General features: G+C 42.3%; 1 protein-coding gene across 2 annotated transcripts in view; it reads left to right on the forward strand.

Annotated features, from left to right (window-relative positions):
- Window positions 1–2,586: 2,586 nt before the first annotated feature.
- obi1 (ORC ubiquitin ligase 1) overlaps window positions 2,587–23,875 on the forward strand; it is a 48,921-nt gene continuing 27,632 nt past the window's right edge. The window contains exons 1-4 of one of the 2 annotated variants that reach the window (XM_072257296.1): window positions 2,587–2,713; window positions 4,538–4,673; window positions 9,079–9,170; window positions 23,180–23,431. In XM_072257296.1, coding sequence (XP_072113397.1) covers window positions 2,630–2,713; window positions 4,538–4,673; window positions 9,079–9,170; window positions 23,180–23,431 — 564 coding nt within the window. In that variant the 5' untranslated portion in view covers window positions 2,587–2,629. Of the gene's footprint in view, window positions 2,714–3,723; window positions 3,887–4,537; window positions 4,674–9,078; window positions 9,171–23,179; window positions 23,432–23,875 lie in introns of those variants that run through there. The other variant, XM_072257297.1, reaches the window with a different exon arrangement.

The following is a 23,875-nucleotide window of genomic DNA, read 5'->3' on the forward strand; positions in this document are numbered from 1 at the left end:
GAGCGAGGTCCTCAATGAATACTTCTCTTCAGTATTCACCAATGAGAGGGAACTTGATGATGGTGAGGACAATATGAGTGAGGTTGATGTTCTGGAGCATGTTGATATTAAGGGAGAGGAGGTGTTGGAGTTGTTAAAATACATCAGGACGGATAAGTCTCCGGGGCTTGATGGAATATATCCCAGGCTGCTCCATGAGGCGAGGGAAGAGATTGCTGAGCCTCTGGCTAGGATCTTTATGTCCTCGTTGTCCATGGGGATGGTACTGGAGGATTGGAGGGAGGCGAATGTTGTTCCCTTGTTCAAAAAAGGTAGTAGGGATAGTCTGGGTAATTATAGACCGGTGAGCCTTATGTCTGTGGTGGGAAAGCTGTTGGAATAGATTCTTAGAGATAGGACATATGGGCATTTAGAGAATCATGGTCTGATCAGGGATAGTCAGCATAGCTTTGTGAAGGGCAGTTCACGTCTAACAAGCCTGATAGAGTTCTTTGAGGAGGTGACCAGGCATATAGATGAGGGTAGTGCAGTGGATGTAATCTACATGGATTTTAGTAAGGCATTTGAGAAGGTTCCACACAGTAGGCTTATTCAGAAAGTCAGAAGGCATGGGATCCAGGGAAGTTTGGCCAGGTGGATTCAGAATTGGCTTGCCTGCAGAAGGCAGAGGGTGGTGGTGGAGGGAGTACATTCAGATTGGAGGATTGTGACTAGTGGTGTCCCACAAGGATCTGTTCTGGGACCTCTACTTTTCGTGATTTTTATTAACGACCTGGATGTAGGGGTAGAAGGGTGGGTTGGCAAGTTTGCAGACGACACAAAGGTTGGTGGTGTTGTAGATAGTGTTGAGGATTGTCGAAGATTGCAGAGAGACATTGACAGGATGCAGAAGTGGGCTGAGAAGTGGCAGATGGAGTTCAACCTGGAGAAGAGTGAGGTAGTATACTTTGAAAGGACAAACTCCAAGGCAGAGTACAAAGTAAATGGCAGGATACTTGGTAGTGTGGAGGAGCAGAGGGATCTGGGGGTACATGTCCACAGATCCCTGAAAGTTGCCTCACAGGTGGATAGGGTAGTTAAGAAAGCTTATGGGGTGTTAGCTTTCATAAGTCGAGGGATAGAGTTTAAGAGTCGCAATGTAATGATGCAATTCTAGAAAACTCTGGTTAGGCCACACTTGGAGTACTTTGTCCAGTTCTGGTCGTCTCACTATAGGAAGGATGTGGAAGCATCGGAAAGGGTACAGAGGAGATTTACCAGGATGCTGCCTGGTTTAGAGAGTATGCATTATGATCTGAGATTAAGGGAGCTAGGGCTTTACTCTTTGGAGAGAAGGAGGATGAGAGGAGACATAATAGAGGTATACAAGATAATAAGAGGAATAGATAGAGTGGATAGCCAGCGCCTCTTCCCCAGGGCACCACTGCCCAATACAAGAGGACATGGCTTTAAGGTAAGGGGTGGGAAGTTCAAGGGGGATATTAGAGGAGGTTTTTCACTCAGGGAGTGGTTGGTGCGTGGAATGCGCTGCCTGAGTCAGTCGTGGAGGCAGATACACTAGTGAAGTTTAAGAGACTACTAGACAGGTACAGTATATGGAGGAATTTAAGGTGGGAGGTTATATGGGAGGCAGGGTTTGAGGGTCGGCACAACATTGTGGGCCGAAGGACCTGTACTGTGCTGTACTATTTTATGTTCTATGTATTTCACAATTTCCAACCCTGAGATTCATTTTCTTGTGGACAATCATTGTAAATACAAGAAACACAACAGAATCAATGAATTTTTTTCATTGTCGCCATTATAAGAGCCATTTTAAAAAATAAAAATGCTACTTAGATGATGAGCTGTTGTGTAGCTTGTGCTGCGATTTGAACTCATGCCTGGGACCTGTGGATTTGCAGCGTGCACGCATATCATTTTTGAGTGCAGAGATGTTTACCAGTCTGCAGCAGACCTGAATGTAACACCTTTTTTTTTAAAATCTTGTATCAGATCTCAGGATTTGTTTTAAAATTTAACACAGCGTTCCACCAACCAACACAATTCAAAATAACCTAGATCACCTTTAACACGTGTACTTAGCGTAAATTACAAAATACGGTGTTAAAAATTTAAAGTGTAAAGATCATATAATCAGAATGTTATTCATCCAAAACTAGAAAAATATATTTGAAAGCGGCGCTTGCCAATGTAAATGTTCATTTAGGAGCACCCAGTACTCAAAAACACACAAAATATAACCTCATTAAAGTGCTCGCTTTTCGTTTTTTTTTAAAAAGTCGTATTCAAAACGGTTGAATGCTATTCTTACTGTTTAATGCAGGGGCTCCCAAACTTTTTTCACGCCATAGACCTATACCATTAACCGAGGGGTTCGTCCACCCAAGTTTGGGAATCCCTAGTTTAATGCATCCCCATTTTGATCTTTGCCTTTTTTTCGGTACTGCTGCAAAGAAAGCGGTTACAAATCGACCTCCGCTGTACGAAGGCAGATTCCGGCGCTTGCTGCGAGGCGAGGCGAAGAGAAGAGAGGAGAGGAAGGGGGCGGGGTGAGCGAGAGTGCGTGTCGCGCGCTCCCGGTCGGCTTGTTTCGGGTCGCGTGCTCCAGGGCGGAATTCCAAGCACAATGCAGAAGCCGGCGGTTCAGAACGTTCAGAATGTTACATTGAATCTCACGCTGCCCATCTCGTGCCAGATCTGTCTGGGGAAGGTAATGTACTCGCAACCGGGGAGAGGAGCAACAGTCCGCAGACGGAGCCCCCATTGTTACAAAGTAGCCCCCAAAGTCTTGCCTTCCCTTGCGCCTCTTTTGCAAGCTAGATCTCGTCTTAATTTTACCAATGTTCATATAGGTACAGATGATTAAAATATCTGTAAGAAGGTTTTAAAAAAAATGAGACTTGCTGTTAGTTTTCCAAAGATGGAATGGGGTATTTTTTTAAAGGTGCACTGTAAACTTGCAATGTAGACGTTGAGCCATTTGAAGTTTTAAATGAAGAGAACTCGTGAATTCTGGGTTAGACTCCACTTCCGTATTGCTATGTTAGTCGGCCGAAACGCAGTGTGTGCTTGTAGCTCCAAACGTCTGGCAAACTTTTGAATTTGAATTTGTTTTTTTTTGTAAAGAAGATTGAGCACTTTCCAGAAGTTATATTATGTGCATTTTGCCCAGAGATTTGAGTGTCTTTTTAAGTGCTTTTTACCTTGCTTTGCCAAGAACTGTTTTCAAATTCACTTTTTTCATAGGTGTGAATGAATAGTTAAATGATTTATATACTTCAAACATTTTTAACACCATACTTTGTAATTTACGGCAGCACTCGTGTTGCACAAAGGTTAACAGGCCGTGCGTTGTTCAATCCAGAACGTCCCGGCTCGCGACAAATGAAATTCTTTTGAATTGTTTTGGCTGTTATGGCAACGGGTCGATTTGTCTGAGCAGCATTTCCACAAACAATTGATAATGATAGAGCAAGGCTTTTATCATAAAATCTAGAACATTTTTTCCGGGGGGGGGGAACTTTTTTGTGCGTATACAAGTCTGCCGACGTGCTTAAAAAAGTTAAAGACGTTAGATTGATATGTTTTGTACTCGTGTGCCGCCAATGTTGGATTTTTAAAGTGCATATACCTAATTGGTGTCATATTTACAGAAAAAAATTGACACATCTGGCCAGATAATCTGTTGCAAGTGTTGAGTGAAACAAACAAAAGAATTGGCTGAAATCAGTAGAGGTCCCTATTCATTTAATTCGTTACTTCCACTTAACTTGGTTTAAAACCTCAGAGAAGAAGGTTCCACGCTGAAGTAAAGTTCTAGTCTTGTTTATATGTTCAAGTCTCTGGAATGGAATGAACACATGACTTTGATAGGGGACTTAACGTGAGCCATTTCAAGTTTAATTTTATAGAAATCAGGTTTAAGTACTGCCATTTTGTGTGTTTATATTTATTAAATCTCTTCCATTGGGTTAGATACAGGGAACAAAATTAAGAAGTTGCCAGTAATTTATGGACTTGTTCAGTAATGTATCAATAGATTATTAGAGTCCTGTGTAATGTTTGGCTCTGCACCTGTACTCGCTGCAGTTCAGAATAATGAGTGAGGTGAGGGGGGGGGGGGGGAATCTCATTGAAAGGCCTAAACAGAGTAAAGCGTGGATGGGATGTTTGTGAGGGAGCCTATGATCAGAGGGCACAGCCTCAGAGTAGAAGACATCCCATTAGAACAGAGGAATTTCTTTATCCAGAGGGTGATGAGTCTGTGGAATTCATTGCCGCGGACTGCTGTGGAGGCCAAGGCATTGGGCATATTTAAGGCAGATGTTGATGGGTTCTTGATTAGTAAAGGTGTCAAAGGTTATGAGGAGGAGGCAGGAGAATGGGGTTAAGAGGGAAAATAAATCAGCCATGTTGGAATGGCGGAACCAACTCAAAGGGCCGAATACTCTCATGCTGCTCCTAAGTTTGTGTGCCACAGTTGATCAGACTGGTCAAATTTATGAGTGTCGTAACCTTAATTATTACCCTTTAGGTCCGTCACCCGGTTATCTGTTCAAACAACCATGTCTTCTGCTTCACGTGCATGGAATCTTGGTTGAAAAACAGTGCCCAGTGTCCAACTTGTAGGACTCCGATTACATCTGAAAATCCTTACAAGGAAGTGTTAGGTAAGTGTCCTTTCAGTGTTTTAATTTGCTTAGTGCATTTTCTTTTCCTGGTTGAATGGTAAAAGGTCTAATTATTTTTTTTTTAAAAAGCAGTCTCAATCTTTCTTCTCTTTCTCTTAAGAGTGGTGGGTGCCTGGAATCTACTATTCAGTGGCAGTTCTGGCCAATTTATTATTGTCAATTAGAGACATAGATAGACACATGAATGAGAGAAAACTAGAGGACTGCAGGCTGTATAGAGGAGCAGGGTTTGATAGTGGGAGTAGGTTAAAAGGTCAGCATAACATTGTGGGCTGAAGGGCCTGTGCTCTTCTATGTTCCGTGTTAATTACAAGTGAGCAACTTGTGCAACAAAATACTATGCTGCTTCTTAGGTAACTGCTACCAGGTAAATACAAAACGTTATACATCGATTCTTGCCGAATAGCGTATTGGGCTGTCAGCAGCGTTTCATTATGGTGGGCATTGTTAATCAATGCAAGTCACCACCGTGCATCCCAAAGTCGTATGAAAACCTGTAATTATGTCAAACTATTTTTAAAAAGACTTCCTCAAATGTAGAAATTATACCTCCTTAACAAATGTATGGGAGCAAGTCTTGTTAGCAAATGGTCAGAATTAACTTTCCACTAAAGACTCCAACACATTAATCATTGAACTAACCCCATCCAGTTTATCTTTCAGTGCTCATTTTACAATCTATTTACAGCATGTAGAAACTACCACTAAGGACAACACTTATTGCCTATCTCTATACCTATACCCTGAAGAAAGAAGTGAAATACTACTTACAGAACCATCAAACCCATGTTGTGAAGGTACTTCCATGACTGACTTCAAGCAATAATGCGAAAAGCGGGCCCAATAGAACCCCTACGGAACACTACTAGTTACCTCAGCCCTTGAGTAAACCATGCTGACTTTTGGCCTGCTTTATCATGTGCCTCCATGTATCCTGAAACCTCATCCTTAATAATGGATTCCAACATCTTCCCAACCACTGACATCAGACTAACTGGCCTATAATTTTCCTCTGCCTCCCTGCTTTCTTAAAGAGTGGGAGTGACATTTACAATTTTGCAGTCCTCCAAAACCATTCTCAGAGTCCAGTGATTCTTAAAGGATCATTACTAGTACCTCCACGACCTCTTCAGATACTCTTTCAGAACCCTGGGGTGTAATCCACCTGGTCTAGACGACTTATCTACCTTCAGACTTTTCAGCTTCCCAAGCACCTTCATCTTTGTAAAAACAACTACACTCATTTCTGTCCCCGACACTCTTGAATTTCTGGCATACTGCTGGTGTCTTTCACTGTGAAGACTGACGCAAAATACTTATTTAGTTTGTTTGCTATTTCCTATTTGCTCCACCACTACCTCTCCATTTAATCTTCCAGTGGTCTGATATCCATTCTCACCTCTCTTTCACGTTTTTACTCTTAATGTATCTGAAAAAAGACTTATGGTATTCTCTTTGATATTGTTGGTTGGCTTATCTTCAGATTTAATCTTTTCTCTCCTTATGGCTTTTTTAGATGTGTTCTGTTGGTTTCTGAAAGCTTCCTAAACCTATAACTTCCCACTAATTTTTGCTATATTATGTGCCCTCTCTTTTACTTTTATGCTGTCTGACTTTCCTTGTCAGCCTCAGTTGCCTTATTCTCTCTTTAGAATCCTTCTTCATCTTTGGGATGCATCTATCCTGCACCTTCCAAATTGCCCCCAGGAACTCCAGCCGTTGCAGTTCTGCCATCATCCAAGATAATGTCTCCTTACAGTCAACTTCGGTCAGCTTCTCTCTCGTGCCTCTGCAATTCCCTTTATTCCACTGTAATACTGACACATCTGACCTGATCTTCTCCCTCCCAAATTGCAGGATGAATTCTATCATATTATGATCACTGTCTCCTAAGGATTCCTTTACCTTAAGCTCCCTAACCAAATTTCATTCATTACCAACACCCAATGCAGAATTCTCTTACCCTAGTGGGCTCAACCCCAAGCTGATCTAAAAAGCCATCTTGTAGGCATTCTACAAATTCCCTCTCTTGGGAGCCAGCACCAACCTGATTTTCCCAATCTACCTGCGTATTGACATTCCTCATGTCTATCACAACATTGCCTTTATTGTTATCTTTACTATCTCCTGTTGTAATTTACATTCCACATCTTGGCTACTGTTTGGAGGCCTATATACACCTCTCATCAGGGTCATTTTACCCTTGCAGTTTCTCAACTCTATCCACAAGGATACGTCTTCCAATCCTATGTCACCTCCTTCTAAGGATTTATTTATTTTTTAACCAACAGAGCTACCCCACCCCCTCTGTCTACCTGTCTGTCCCTTCAATACAATGTGTATCTTAGATGTTAAGCTCCCAACTATGATCTTCTTTCAGCCATGGCTCAGTGATGCCCACAACATCATACTTGCCAATCTCTTTAACTGCTCTACAAGATCATCTACCTTATTCTGTATACTGTACATTTAAATATAACACCTTCAGTCCTGAATTCATCACCCTTTTTGATTTTGCCCCATGTTTGCTTCAACTCATGTTCAATACATGTTGCTGAGGCCACAGGGAAACCTTGCACTGACTGCTGCCTTCCCTTCTATTTCTCTTGGTGGTCACCCATTTACTATCTGAAGCCTGCACTCTGGGAAGGGTCTCATCTTGAGGTTTGTCAGACTCCTGGATGACCCTGAGCATATTCAGCTCCAGCCTGTTAAGGCAGAGTCTGTCCACTGGCTGATCTTCTTACACCTCATTTCTTTTTTTTAGCCCCTGCCAATTGCAGCTTGCCAAAAAGTTCCAAAAGGCCCTGAGTTCTTTTTAAACCTTGTGCTGCCTCACCAATGAACATCTTCTCGCAATGATTGCAACCCACTGAAAATGCCTTTATACACGTCTATCAGGTGTCCTCATAAGCCATGTTTTCTAATGCAGGCAAATCACCTCTGCACTGTCTCTAAAACTTCAACATCCTTCTTTTAATGAGGCAACCAGAACTGAACACAATATCCCAGGTTTAGTCTAACTAGAATTTTTTGAGCTGTAACGTTACCTCTCAGTTCTTGAACTCAGTCCCCCAGATGATGAAGGCAAACAGATTATACGCTGCCTTAACCACCTTGTGTAGTAATTTTGAAGAGTCTATGGACATTGTTTCTATGTTAGCTTAACAGAAGGGCCTTCTAGAAAAGCAATGCTGCATCAGTATGAGAAAAAGAATGCATCTGCTTGTATAAACTGTGTTTCTAGTTTGTTCTGTTTTCAAAATATAGTTTGGAAAGAACTTTATGAATTGTGTGTAGGCCACAGAAAATTAAGTGGCTTAACCTGAGAACCTTTACATGAAGTCAAGTTTTATCACAACTATCTGAGAAGCAAGGGCCATCACATGGCCAATGACACTGGGTAATTGTTCTGTAACTTGTAAAGTAAAGAAGCAGTTTGTTGATGCTGGATAAAGGAAGGACAGAAATTCTGCTCTTCTTATTCTTTATTTGTGTTCGGCTGTATTTAGTGTCCTTCTACAGAGCTCAAAATATAATTTGCTTCCTGTTTTCCTTTGACTCCTGAATGTTTTTCATTATTACTTGGAAGAAAATTTCCAGGAGTAATTAAATGAATAAATCTGAGTCCTTCCATTTATATAAACTAGTATTAGCTGTCTTACTAACAAATTTAAATAAAATCAACTGTAGCTTTTAGTTTTTCACATATTTTCATATTTCACCATTTGATGTAATGCAGTCTCTTTCACCAAAAGCTTAGAATCTTACAAAGGACTTGTCTGTCACATTACATCTTGTGCAGTTTGTAATCTTTCTCCCTGCAGTTTCAATGTGTGTTTGTGAAGAATGTTGTCTCTGGCAGTTAGCAACAGCGGATCTGGTGCTTCTGTCACCCTCTCCAGGTGAAGGGTCTCAACCTGATATGTGGACTGTCCATTTCCCTCCACAGATGCTGCCTGACTCAATGAGTTTCTTTAATATCTTATTTATTACTGTTATAGACTAGGTATGCATATGACAGTAATATAGTACAGTGATTGTATTATTCAAAGTGTAATTACTGCACTTTGGTCTCTCACTAATTGTGACTATATTCAGTTGTGGTTCCAAATTTACATTTCTAATTTACACTGACAAATGTTTAACTTTTAGTTTTGTTCTTATGGCTCAGATTTCATTCTGGTGGGTGTGATATTACATTTGGTACTAAGTAGAAAATCTAACTGCCTCGCTGTAGACAATGAGTTGGAGAGGCAGGATGTGAAACTGGAATTTCTAATGGTCCTTGGCCTTTTGTGGGAGAAATGGATATAAAGGCCTTATATCAAATGTTACTTTTTATTGGGGCACAATTGCTGATTGGTATTTAATTCTTATTCAGGTGGATCAGATGGAGCAGAAAATTGTGACAGTTCATCAATCAAGCGATCCCTTCGAAAAACCAGGCTTGAACTGTTACATAAAGAATATGAGGTAATGCACGTGTTCATCAGTGAAGTGGATTTAGAAGCATCTTAATGACTTTGAATTCATTTAAGCCGCAAAAATCAAACTTTTCTTCATATAATCATATAATAATTACAGCACGGAAACAGGCCATCTCGGCCCTTCTAGTCTGTGCCGAATGCTTACTCTCACCTAGTCCCATCTACCTGCAGTCAGCCCATAACCCTCCGTTCCTTTCCTGTCCATATACCTATCCATTTTTTTTTAAAATGACAAAATCGAACCTGCCTCTTCCACTTCTACTGGAAGCTCGTTCCACACAGCTACCACTGTCTGAGGAAAGAAGTTTCCCCTTGTGTTATCCCTAAACTTTTGCCCCTTAACTCTCCACTCATGTCCTCTTGTTTGAATCTCCCCTACTCTCAATGGAAAAAGCCTATCCACGTCAACTCTATCTATCCCCCTCATAATTTTAAATACCTCTATCAGTCCCCCCTCAACCTTCTACGCTCCAAAGAATAAAGACCTAACTTGTTCAACCGTTCTCTGTAACTTAGGTGCTGAAATCCAGGTAACATTCTAGTAAATTTCCTCCGTACTCTCTCTATTTTGTTGACATCTTTCCTATAATTCGGTGACCAGAACTGTACACAATACTCCAGATTTGGCCTCACCAATGCCTTGTACAATTTTAACATTACATCCTAACTCCTATACTCAATGCTCTGATTTACAAAGGCCAGCATACCAAAAACTTTCTTCACCACCCTATCCACATGAGATTCCACCTTCAGGGAGCTATGCACCATTATTCCTAGATCACTCTGTTCTACTGTATTCCTCAATGCCCTACCATTTACCATGTATGTCCTATTTTGATTAGTCCTACCAAAATGTAGCGTCTCACACTTATCAGCATTAAACTCCATCTGCCATCTTTCAGCCCACTCTTCTAACTGGCCTAAATCTCTCTACAAGCTTTGAAAACCTACTTCATTATCCACAACGCCACCTATCTTAGTATCATCTGCATACTTACTAATCCAATTTACCACCCCATCATCCAGGTCATTAATGTATATGACAAACAGCATTGGACCCAGTACAGATCTCTGAGCACACCACTAGTCACCGGCCTCCAATCTGGCAAACAGTTATCCACCACTACTCTCTGGCGTCTTCCATCCAGCCACTGTTGAATCCATTTTACTGCTTCAATGTTATTACCTAACGATTGAACCTTCCTAACCTTCTGTGTGGAACCTTGTCAAAGGCCTTACTGAAATCCAAATAGAGAACACCCACTGCTTTACCCTCCACAATTTTCCTAGTTACCTCTTCAAAAAATTCAATAAGATTTGTCAAACGTGACCTTCCACGCACAAATCCATGTTGACTGTTCCTAATCAGACCTTGTCTGTCCAGATAATTATATATACCATCTCTAAGAATACTTTCCATTAATTTACCCACCACTGACGTCAAATTTACAGGCTGATAATTGCCAGGTTTACTCTTAGAACCCTTTTTAAACAATGGAACCACGTGAGCAGTACGCCAATCCTCCGGCACCATCCCTGTTTCTAATGATATTTGAAATATTTCTGTCAGAGCCCCTGCTATTTCTACACTAACTTCCGTGAAGGTCCCAGGGAATATCCTGTCAGGACTCGGAGACTTATCCACTTTTATATTCCTTAAAAGTGCCATTCCTTCCTTTTCTTTAATCATCATAGTTTCCATAACTACGCTACTTGTTTCCCTTGCCTTACACAATTCAATATCCTTCTCCATAGTGAATACCGAAGAAAGGAAATTGTTCAAAATCTCCCCCATCTCTTTTGGCTCCACACATAGTGTCCACTCTGATTCTCCAAGGGACCAATTTTATCCCTCACTATCCTTTTGCTATTAATATAACTGTAGAAACCCTTTAGATTTATTTTCACCTTACTTACCAAAGGAATCTCATATCTTCTTTTAGATTTTCTAATTTCTTTTTTAAGATTCTTTTTACATTCTTTATATTCCTCGAGCACCTCATTTACTCCAAGCTGTCTATATTTATTGTAGATCTCTCTCTTTTTCCGAACCAAGTTTCCAATATCCCTTGAAAACCATGGCTCTGTCAAACTTTTAACCTTTCCTTTCAACCTAACAGTAACATAAAGATTCTGTACCCTCAAAATTTCACCTTCAAATGACCTCCATTTCTCTATTACATCCTTCCCATAAAACAAATTGTCCCAATCCACTCCCTCTAAATCCTTTCGCATCTCCTCAAAGTTAGCCTTTCTCCAATCAAAAATCTCAACCCTGGGTCCAGTCCTATCTTTCTCCATAATTATATTGAAACTAATGGCATTGTGATCACCGGACCCGAATTGCTCCCCAACAGATACCTCCGTCACCTGCCCTATCTCATTCCCTAACAGGAGATCCAACACTGCCCCTTCTCTCGTTGGTACCTCTATGTATTGCTGCAAAAAACTATCTTGCACACATTTTACAAACTCCAAACCATCCAGCCCTTTTACAGAATGGGCTTCCCAGTCTATGTGTGGGAAGATTAAAATCTCCCACAATCACAACCTTGTGCTTACTACAAATATCTGCTATCTCCTTACAAATTTGCTCCTCCAATTCTCACTGCCCATTAGGTGGTCTATAATACACCCCTATAAGCATTACTACACCTTTCCCATTCCTCAATTCCACCCAAATAGCCTCCCTAGACGAACCCTCTAATCTATCCTGCCAAACCACCGCTGTAATATTTTCCCTGACAAAAATGCAACACCTCCCACTCTTGCCCCTCCGATTCTATCACACCTGAAGCAACGAAATCCAGGAATATTTAGTTGCCAATCACACCTCTCCTGCAACTATGTTTCACTAATAGTTACAACATTATATTTCCAGGTATCAATCCATGCTCTCTAAACTCATCCACCTTTCTTACAATGCTCCTAGCATTAAAACAGATGCATTTAAGAAACTCTCCACCTCTTACTCTCTGTTTATCCCTAATGGTGCAAACAACTTTATTATCTTTTTCTTCCTTCTTCCCTACATCTTCAGTCTGAACGCCCCCCTTCTCTGTCACCTGCCTATCCTCCCTCACACACTGTCTGCTAGCTTTCTCTGTTTGTGAACTAACCTCCTCTCTCCTAGTCTCTTCAATTTGATTCACACCCCCCAACCATTCCAGCTTAAAGTCTCCCCAGTAGCCTTCGCAAATCTCCATGCCAGGATATTGGTCCCCCTAGGATTCAAGTGCAACCCGTCCTTTTTGTACAGGTCACACCTGCCCCAAAAGAGGTCCCAATGATCCAGAAAATTGAATCGCTGACCCCTGCTCCAATCCCTCAGCCACGCATTTATCCTCCACCTCATTCCATTCCTACTCTCACTGTCGCGTGGCACAGGCAGTAATCCCAATATTACTACCCTTGCGGTCCTTCTTCTCAAATCCCTTCCTAGCTCCCTATATTCTCCTTTCAGGACCTCTTCCCTTTTCCTACCTGTCATTGGTACCTATATGTACCACGACCTCTGGCTCCTCACCCTCCCACTTCAGGATATCTTGGACACGATCGGAAACATCCTGTACCTTGGCACCAGGGAGGCAGACTACCATTCGGGTCTCCTGACTTCGTCCACAGAATCGCCTATCTGACCCCCTAACTATCAAGTACCCTATTACTACTGCCCTCCTCTTCCCTTTCCTACCCTTCTGAGCTACAAGGCTGGACTCTGTACCGGAGGCACGGCCACTGTTGCTTCCCCCAGGTAAGCTGTCACCCCCAATAGTACTCAAACAGGAGTACTTATTGTCAAGGGGTACAGCCACTGGGGTACTCTCTAGTACCTGACTCTTTCTCTTCCCCCTCCTAACCGTGACCCACTTGTCTGCCTCCCGTGGCCCCGGTGTCACCACCTGCCTGTAACTCTTCACTCTCCCTGACCAGACGAAGTCCATCGAGTTGCAGCTCCAGTTCCCTTAGGTCAGTGGTCCCCAACCACCGGGCCGCGAGGAAATGATATTAGATTAGATTAGATTATGAGGACACGCAGTCCTCTTTTATTGTCATTTAGTAATGCATGCATTAAGAAATGATACAATATTCCTCCGGTGTGATATCACAGAAACACAGGACAGACCAAGACTGAAAAACTGACAAAAACCACATAATTATAACATATAGTTACAACAGTGCAAGCAATACAGTAACTTGATGAAGAACAAGCCATGAGCATGGCAAAAAGTTCAAAGTCTCTCAAAAGTCCCACATCTCACGTAGACGAGAGAAGGAAGAAAACTCTCCCTGCCATACCCGACCACAGTACGGCTCTGAGTTGTCCGCAAACTTCGAGCTCCGACCAGCCCTCCGACACCGAGCACCATTTCTGCCGAACACTTTGACTTCAGCCCCGGTCGCCAGCAGCAGGCAAAGCCGAGGATTTTGGGGCCTTCCCTCCGGAGATTCTCGATTGCACAGTAGCAGCGGCAGCGAACCAGGCATTTCAGAAGTTAATCCAGATGTTCCTCCGTGCTGTCATGGCTGTCTCCATCAAATCAATTTTGCACGGCATCCTACTTAGAAATACGATATCATTTCACCGGAGAGGCTACGTGCACTGCGTCGCGCCACCATCTTCTCCTGCTCCTGATATGGGTCCCGATATGAGTCAACTGTACCTTTTCTCATTCCCTGTCACGCCCACTGTTGAACTTGAACGCACGCGAGGTCATCAGTCGGTCATTAACCTACAACTACTCTGAGTAAAAAACAAACATCGCTTGAGAGTTTCTTTGGAAGAGATGGTAGGGGACATAAAAGGCCTAACGATGATGATAACACAGACAGCTGAGGCCGAGACTGCAAAAAAAAGAAAGCTTCCTTCATCAGAAAGTACGACGAGTCGTACATAAAATATGGCTTTTTTGCGACCGGTGACTCGCATGTTCCAAGCCCCCTTGTGTGATATGTGGAGACAACCTGTCTAATGAGGCAATGAAGCCCTCAAAACTGCTTCGGAATCTTGAGTCCAAGCACCCTGCACTTAAAGACAAGCCCGTTGAGTTTTTTGAGTGGAAAGAACATGAGCAAGCGGGACAGAAGCAAGTGCTGAGAGTCACCACCTGCACAAATGCTGCTGCTGTGAGAGCGTCGTACTTAGTGGCTAGCCATATTGCTAAGGCTAAGAAGGCTTTCACTGTTGGTGAAGAATTGATTCTGCCTGCTGCCAAGGACACGTGCCGTGAACTGTTGGGAGAAGCTGCAGCTAACAAGATGGCACAGGTTTCTCTTTCAGCAACCACAGTTTCAAGGAGAATCGATGACATAGCGGGGGACATCGAAGCACAGCAGTTGGAACGGCTTAACAAGTCTGGTTTCACTACCCGAGACAGAGTTTGCTCCTGAATGCCAGTCTACACACTGTGTCATACACTGGGAAATGTTGGCTAGCCGAAAAATGTCACCTGATCTTAACAGCGTATTGAGTGACATTGTTGAAGTTATCAGTCACACCAAAGCAAAAACCCTTAACTCACGTCTTTTTGAGCAGCTTTGCGAGGAAATGGATAAAAAGCACAAACGCCTTCTCTTACACACTGAATTCAAGGGGGAGAGCCCTGGCCAGGATTTTTGAGTTAAGAGAACAGTTACAGAGATTTCTTTCAAGAAAAAAGTCAGCTCTGGCAGCACACTTCAGTGACAAGGAGTGGATAGCAAAACTCGCTTATCTGTGTGACATCTTCAACCTGCTCAATGAACTCAATTTGTCACTTCAGGGGAGAATGACAGCGGTCTTCTAGTTGGCAGATAAAGTGTCTGCTTTCACAGCCAAATTGGAACTGTGGGGACGGCAAGTGGACAGGGGCATAGTTGACATGTTCCCAACATTAGCTGGGAATTTGGGAGAGACTGAGGCTCACAGCTGGTGCGCGAACACCTATCTTCGCTGTCGACAGAATTCAAGCATTACTTCCCAACCGCAAATGACCCAAGATGTGCAAATAATCATAGTCATAGTCATACTTTATTGATCCCAGGGGAAATTGGTTTTCGTTACAGTTGCACCATAAATAATAAATAGTAATAGAACCATAAATAGTTAAATAGTAATATGTAAATTATGCCAGTAAATTATGAAATAAGTCCAGGACCAGCCTATTGGCTCAGGGTGTCTGACCCTCCAAGGGAGGAGTTGTAAAGTTTGATGGCCACAGGCAGGAATGACTTCCTATGACGCTCTGTGCTTCATCTTGGTGGAATGAGTCACTGGCTGAATGTACTCCTGTGCCCAACCAGTACATTATGTAGTGAATGGGAGACATTGTCCAAGATGGCATGCAACTTGGACAGCATCCTCTTTTCAGACACCACCGTCAGAGAGTCCAGTTCCATCCCCACAACATCACTGGCCTTACAAATGAGTTTGTTGATTCTGTTGGTGTCTGCCACACTCAGCCTGCTGCCCCAGCACACAACAGCAAACATGATAGCACTGGCCACCACAGCCTCGTAGAACATCCTCATCATCGTCAAATGAATGGGTCCGTGACCCATTTGTGAATGTCCCCGGTGAATCATCCATGTCAGCACGGAAAGAAGATCAACTCCTCGAGCTTGCAACTGACGATGGGCTGTAGAGTATTTTTGACGTAACATCTCTGCCAGCATTCTGGATCAAAGTCAAGGCTGAATATTTTGAGATAGCCACAAAAGCACTGAAAACGTTGCTTCCATTTCCAAGATCATATCTCTGTGAAGCGGAGTTTTCTGCAATGAATGCAACAAAAACTAAATTGCGGAATAGACTGGACATAGGAACCCCCTTATGACTTATAATTGACTTATCACTATATTCATGTGAGGAAAATGTGCACCGTGTTTAATATTAAATCCGTTATATAAACCCTTTTAGAAACGAAATTGAGTGTATTAGCCATTGATAAGTGACTTATAGTTGACTTATCACCTATATTCCGGTGGTGATTAACATTCCCCACCCCCCCGGTCGACCGGTCTGCAAGAATATAGTCAATATTAAACCAGTCCGCGGTGCAAAAAAGTTTGGGGACCCCTGCCTTAGGAGCTGCAGTTCGGCGCACCTGGCTCAGATGTGGACGTCCGGGTGGCTAGGAGACTCCAGGAACTCCCACATCCGACACTGAGAACAACAAGCTGCCCTCACACTCATACTTCCCCCTTTCTTCAAATAACAGGAAAAATTGAAAACCAAACCTACTTTGCCTCGCACATTTCCGCCAAAGCCCCTAAGCCTTCTCTCTGCTCCCGGCTCACTACGCTGCCCGCTGTACAAGGTTGTGTTCCTTTTAAATCTTCCGCGCTTCACTGCCCGATGTCACACGCCTGCGCAGTCCCGCCTCTCTTAACTCCGATGAGAAGAAGAAAGAATCAAAATGGAAAAAATCAAATATATATGGAGCAATCAGAATTCTCCACATTTGGCTTCTGCTGTGTGTGTATACAAAGAGAAATCTGAAATGCCGTTCCATAATTGAAAGCAATGGGGATAACAGCAAGCCTTCTGCCCCTTGTGCAGAACAAATCCTGATTTTCCAAATTACTGTGATCGCCACTTCTTTGCTCTATTCTTGTTCTTCCAAATCTTCATAAGTATTTTCAACTGAGATTGGTCTGTACTTCAAAAACTGCAAAGCTTCAAGTTTTAATTAAAATTTGATTGAATTTTGTTTCTTCACAACTAGATATCCTGAGACAAATTTTAATTACTGTTTAATTATTGCTTGCTTTGTTACAGTTTACTTTCTTAGGGAATAGTTCTTCTAAGTACGTAAAGTAAGAGATTTGCAAACTCATATCTCTGTTTGGCATAGTCAGGTTATGTAATTGGTATCAAAACCAGTTCTGAGTGGAAGAGGTATGTTGGTTATGGTCTGTTTGAAATGTATAGACTTTGCAGTGGTCATTGTACAGGGACCATCCAAGAGGACCACAAACTTGTCCTAAGGTTTAGAGGGGTGCGTGCCGCTTTGACCCGGAGAGCTATATTGACTGGAGTCAGGGCCTTGTGCTTTGGCTATTGGGAGGGTCACCCACACCAAACAGAAAAAGGGGAGAGGCTAGACTAAGAGGTCCGCTGGTCTCCCAGGTTCAGGGGTTCAGCTCAGGGAAAAAACCCTGACTGGTCAAAAAGAAATTGTTACAGAAACTGTAATGAAGAATCCTATATCTGTGTGTGACGGTATTCTTGAGTCTTCACCGGAGATTTGCATGACTGACAGTTGTGGAAAATGAGAGGAAGCTACTGGCACAATGAAGGAAGCCCAGAACCCTGCCAATATGAAGGTGGCCAAGGACGAAGCTGGAGGACTTCCAGTGCTGAGTAAACTTGTGGGCCTAAAGATGGACAAGTCCCCTGGTCCTGATGGAATGCATCCCAGGGTACTGAAATAAATGGCAGAGGTTATAGTAGAGGCTTCGGTGATAATTTACCAAAATTCCTTGGATTCTGGGCAGGTGCCAGCAGATTGGAAGAAGGCAGAGGTCACGCCACTGTTCAAAAAAGGGTGTCGGCAAAAGGCAGGTAACTATAGGCCAGTTGTAAACACAAAATACTCTGCAGATGCTGGGGTCAAAGCAACACTCACAACACGCTGGAGGAACTCAGCAGGTCGGGCAGCATCCGTGGAAAAGATCAGTCAATGTTTCGGGCCGGAGCTCTTTGTCAGGACTGAAGAAGGAAGGGGCAGAGGCCCTATTAAGAAGGTGGGGGGAGGGTGGGAAGGAGAAGGCTGGTAGGTTCCGGGAGAAAAACCAGTAAGGGGATAGAAAAAGGGGTGGAGGTGGGGAAGCAGGGAGGTGATAGGCAAGAAAGGTGAAGAAGGAATAGGGGAAAACACAATGGGTAGTAGAAGGAGGCGAAACCATGAGGGAGGTGATAGGCAGCTGGGGGAGGGGGCAGAGTGAAATAGGGATAGGGGAGAGAATTACTGGAAGTTGGAGAATTCTGTGTTCATACCAAGTCCATACATGGCCTCTACTGCCATGATGAGGCTAAACTCAGGTTGGAGGAGCAGCATCTCATATACCGTCTAGGTAGTCTCCAGCCCCTTGGTATGAAATGCAGATGCAAGTATAGATTCAGCAAAGGCAGGTCCTGTTTGACAAATTTACTGAAGTTCTTTGAGCATATAATGAGCGCAGTGGATAGAGGAGAACGGATGGACATTACTTACTTGGATTTCCAGAAGGGGTTCGATAGGGTGCTGTATGGAATTCTTATCCATAAGATAAGGATGCATAAAGTTGGGGATGATGCATTGGCATAGATAGAGCATTGGTTAACCAATAGAAAGCAGGAAGTTGGGGTACATGGTGTTCCTCTGGTTGGCAATCAGCAGTGAGCATTGTGCTGGAGGGGACAGAGTGTAGTGTATCTAAGCTTGCTGGTGACACTAAATTGAGTGGAAAAGCAAATTGTGCAGAGGATATGGAGAGTCTGTAGAGAGATAAAGATAGGTTAAGTGCGTGGACAAGGGTTTGTCAGATGGAGTACAATGTTGGTAAATGTGAGGTCATCCACTTTGGAAGGAAAAATGGAAGATTAGCTTATTTAAATGGTAAAAGGTTTCAGTATGCTGCTCTGCTGAAGGAGTTGGGAGTGCATGTGCATGAATTGCAGAAGGTTCATTTGCAGGTGCAGCAGGCTATCAAGGCAAATGGTGTGTTGGCCATTGTTAGAGGGATTGAATTTAAGAGCATGGAGTTTATGCTGCAACTGTACAGGGTACTGGTGAGGCTGCGTCTGGAGCCTGCTTGCAGTTCTGGTCTCCTTACATGAAGGAGAATATACTGGTTTTGGAGGCAGTGCAGAGGAGGTTCACCAGGTTGATTCCGGAGATGAGGGGGTTAGAGTATGAGGAGAAATTGAGTCGCCTGGGACTGTACTCACTGGAATTCAGAAGAATGAGAGGAAATCTTATCGAAGCATATAAAATTATGAAAGGGATAAGTAAGTTGGAGGCAAGAAAGTTGTTTCCACTGGTAGGTAAGACTAGAACTAGGGGACATAGCCTCTAAGTTCGGGGGAGTCAATTTAGGACAGAGATGAAGAGGAACTGCTTTTCCCAAAGAGTGGTGAATCTGTGGAATTCTCTGCCCAATGAAGCAGTGGAGGTTACCTCAGTAAATATATTTAAGACAAGGTTAGATAGATTTTTGCATAGTAGGGGATTTGAGGGTTATGGGGATAAGACAGGTAGGTAGAGATGAGTCATTGGTCAGATCAGCCATGATCTTATTGAATGGTGGAGCAGGCTTGACAGGCCAGATGGCCTACTCCTGCTCCTATTTCTTATGTTCTTAAATGTTCTTGTGTCTTATGCTCACATGAAGGGTGAGAGAATCTCAGCTTTTAGTGTCTCATTGTATTGGGCAATGCCAATGTAAACAAATTCCATTTTCTCACTTGCTGGGACTGCTGCATGTGAGCTAAGGCTGATGTTCAAATACAAGACTGTACAGTATAGGAGTGGAATTAGGCCATTTAGTCCATCAAGTCCGCTTCCCATTCAATCTAATTTATTTATTTATTTTTTGCAACCCCGTTCTCCCATCTTCTGTCTGTATCCCTTAACTCCATTGCCGATCAAGAACGTATCAATCTCTGCATCTAAGGACTGACACAGCGTGTGACAGGGCCCACACACAGAAAGGGCCACACCCTTGATCTCATTTCCAAAGGTATTAGCACTTCTGAGGTTGTGGTAACCAGTGTGGCTCTTTCTGATCATTTTTGTGTTTTCTTTAAAATTACTATGTCTCTATCCACTAGCGCTCAAACAGCGGTAATCACAAAACAGTATATCACGGAAAACACCAAGTATTATTCACATATGCCTCTTCTCCCACACCTGCCCTTTCTCCGGCCTCTCAATTGATCTTGTAGACCATCTGAACTCTAAAGTTACACACATCATTGATACACTCCCCCTCCCCAAAATGTAAAGGTATTTTCTGGGAAGAAAAAAGCACCATGGAGAAACACCTCACTGGTTAAACTCCAAAAAAAAGTGTCGAAAAGCTGACTGCAAGTGGCAGAAAACAGAACACCATGTCCATTACAACATTTATAAAGAAACTCTTTGCATCTATAACTTGGAGTTGAGACATGCGAGGCAGTCCTTCTCTGATATTATAAACAAAAACAACAATAATGCAAGTGCCTTATTTGCTACAGTTGATAGGCTCACATATCTTCCTGTATCAGTAGCACCTGAATTTCTATCTACAAAGTCATGTAATGATCTTGCATTCTTTTTTACTGACAAAATTCAGAAGATTAGACATGCTGTCAGTGTCATCAGGTCAGAAGTCAGTGTTATCCTTTCACTCACAACTAATTTAGTTAAGATGATACAATTGAAACCTATTGACTGTAAAACTTTAGAAGAAATTGTGCTACACCTGAAATCTTTCTCCTGCTCCCTTGACATTTTACCTCCAACCTTTTTGAAAAATGTTTTTAGTTGCATAGCGTCAGACATTTTGTACACTTCTCTTCTATCAGGCTGCTTCCCGAAAGCCCTGAAAATTGCAGTTATTAAGCCTCTTTTTAAAAAAAACAACCTAGATGCCTCAGTAATTAATAACTACAGGCCTAGATAAAACTCACCATGTATAAATAAAACTATTGAAGAAGTTGCTTATTAGCAACTTAACAGCTTTTTGGCACTAAGCAACTGTATGGATGTTTTCCAGTCTGGATTTCAAAACCGTATCACTGAGACTGTTTTGGTTAAGGTTTTAAATCACATGATGGTAAAATTTCAATTTTGGTTCTACTGGATGTAAGTGCTTTTGACACAGTTGACTATGGCATATTACTGGACAGACTAGAAAACTGGGTGTGTCTTTCCAGTACAGTCCTAAAGTGGTTTAAGTCATATTTGCAGAACAAAGACTTTTTTTATCGATTGGTAGCTGCATATTTGACCAAACAGAAATGGAGTGCCTCGACGGTCCATACTAGGGCCCCTTCTGTTTAACATGTATATTCTCCCTCCAGCTCAAATCATGGTAAGCAACAAAATATCTTACCATAATTAAGCAGATAACACTCAGGTGTATAAGTGTATATAACAATGTCATCAAGTCACTATGGTCCTGTACAGTCACTAAAAAATAACTGGATGAGCCAAAATTTCCTCCAGTTAAACAAAGAGAAAACTGAAAAAAATTGTTTTTGGCATCAAAAAAGAATGATTAAAAGTCAGTGCTCACTGAGAATCCCTGTCATTACAGACTGCAATCCAAGCCAGAAACCTTGGTGTGGCGGTGGACTCTGACTCTATCACATTAAGACAATTACAAAGTCAGCCTACTATGGTCTTGAAAATGCCGTGAGAGTTAAAGGGCTTATGTCTCAGCAAGATCTAGAAAAAGTCATCTATGCATTTACTTTTAGTAGGCTTAACTACTGTAATGGTCTCTGTTTCAGAGGTCTCCTGTTTTTAAAAAAAATCCTTCAGACAGCTGCAGGTCATTCAGAACACTGCTGCTAGAGTCCTCACTGAGAACAAGAAAGTAGAGCATATATCACTCCAATTCTCATATCACTACACTAGCTTCCTGTCCATCAGAGGATTAAGTTTAAAATATTACCACTGGTTTATAAAGCACTGCATGTTCTAGGGCCAAAATACATCTCCAATCTCTTGCTGCATTATGAACCTTCCCGCACTCAGGTCATCTGGGGTGTGTCTGCTTACAGTCCCCAGGATCAAAACTAAGCATGGTGAAGCAGCTTTTAGTTATTATGCTCCACATATCTGGAATGACCTTCCAGATGATCTGAGGTGTGCCCCAGCTTTAAGCTCTTTTAAATTGAGGCTTAAAACTTTTCACTGTAGCTTTTTAATTAGAATCTCCTGTGCTATAACTTTTATTTCTTTATTTTTATGTGATTTTATTCTCTTTATATTATCTGAAATTTGATGTTTCATTTTTATATCTTGTTTTATGTAAAACACTTTGAGCTGCCTTGTGTTTGAAAAATGCTATACAAATAAACTTGCTTTGCCTTGCATATATATGCAATGACTTTGCATACGTAGAAAACATACCACCCCCTTCCTCTACTCCCCACTGTGACCTTTGACTTCTCACCTGCTGATTACTTCCCACTGGGTCCCATCCTCCTACAGTCCACTCTCCTCTCCTATCAGATTCTTTTTCTTCCAGCCCTCAATCTTTGCCACCCACCTGGCTTCACCTATCCCCTTTCAGCCTGCCTCTTTCCCTCCATCCCCCAGCCCCCCAATCTTTTTGTTCTGACATCTTCCTCTTTGCTTCTCAGGCCTGTCTTGGCTCGAAACTTCGACTGTTTATTCATTTCCATAGAATCTGCCTGACCTGCTGAGTCCTCCGGCATTTTGTGTGTGTGTTGCTTTGTGTTTCCAGTTTCTGCAGACTTTCTTGTGTCTTTAAACTTGCATAGCCCTTTGAGACAAGAAGTTCCACAGATTCACCACCCTCTGGATGAACAAATTCTTCCTCACCTCACTTTTAAGGGGGCGTTCCTTTATTCTGAGGATTTACCCTTGGATCTTAGACTCTCCAAGTATTGGAAACATCGTCCCACATCCGTGGTATCCAGGCCTAGTGGTAGGCTTGAGTAAGATACCCCCTCATCCTTCTGAAGTCCAGACACTAGTCTAGAGCACTCCTTATACCTTTCATATGGTAAAAATTCTGAACAGAAACTTGATTTATGTTGCAAGAAATTAATAAGTAATTTTGGAGTTGTTTGTGGAGCAGTGAAACTATCTAATAACTTTGGTGTTTATTTTATTTCCTTATTTAATTATGGTCCATTTCTATTTCTTTTACCAGCACCAAGATATTATTTTGGTTAAAGTAACCCCATTTGGTGTCCATTCAATACTTGAATTCTTTACAGAATGTGAGAGTGGAAAGGTATTCTGAACCATTTCTTGGTAACCATTTCTGAAGCCGTGTTGGTCTTTTCTCACTTAGGAAGAAATTGAGTCCTTGCAGAAAGAAATTGAAGAACTTCGTGGCAAAAATCTGAGCCTGGAGTCACAGCTAAAGACTGTCCTCGATCCAGTGGCACTGCCACCGGGCAGTAAAGATGATGGTGAAAAGCAGAGCTTGACTAATCAGAGCGGTGCCTCTGGCGTGACCAGTCAGCAGGAATGGAGAGCCAAGCTCAAAGCAGCCACCGAGATCTACGAGAAAACAAAAGTGGATTTAGACAAACTCAAGCAAGTATGTATTCTCTTTACATTTCTATTTGGAGTATAGCTTCTAGTAAATGCTGCATTTATCACAGAATTGTACAGGTCTCCTCTGCACAAGATTATGTTGACTATTCCTGATTATTCCCTGCATTTCAAAGTGAACATCAGTTGGTTCTTCACAATCTTCTTCAACAACTTTCCTATCACCTCTTGTTCCTTTCACGCCGTGTGGGGCATTGGGAGGCAATTTTTGCTGTTTCTTTAGCACTTTTGTTTTTTAATGAGGTGAGTTGCTAGCTCAAAACTCAACCCAGCACGGTTGGAAAGCGTGCAAGGGGCTGGCTGGTTTCCCTATCACTAATGGAAAAATTACTAGCTTATAATTTCCAGGTTTATCCCAACTGATGGAAGAAGGAAATTTATGTTTATCTCTTTCTGAATTTCCCTTTTTGTATTACCGTTCCTTGTTGTT

The sequence above is a fragment of the Mobula birostris genome, chromosome 5 (assembly GCF_030028105.1).
Source record: "Mobula birostris isolate sMobBir1 chromosome 5, sMobBir1.hap1, whole genome shotgun sequence".
Taxonomy (NCBI): Eukaryota; Metazoa; Chordata; class Chondrichthyes; order Myliobatiformes; family Myliobatidae; genus Mobula; species Mobula birostris.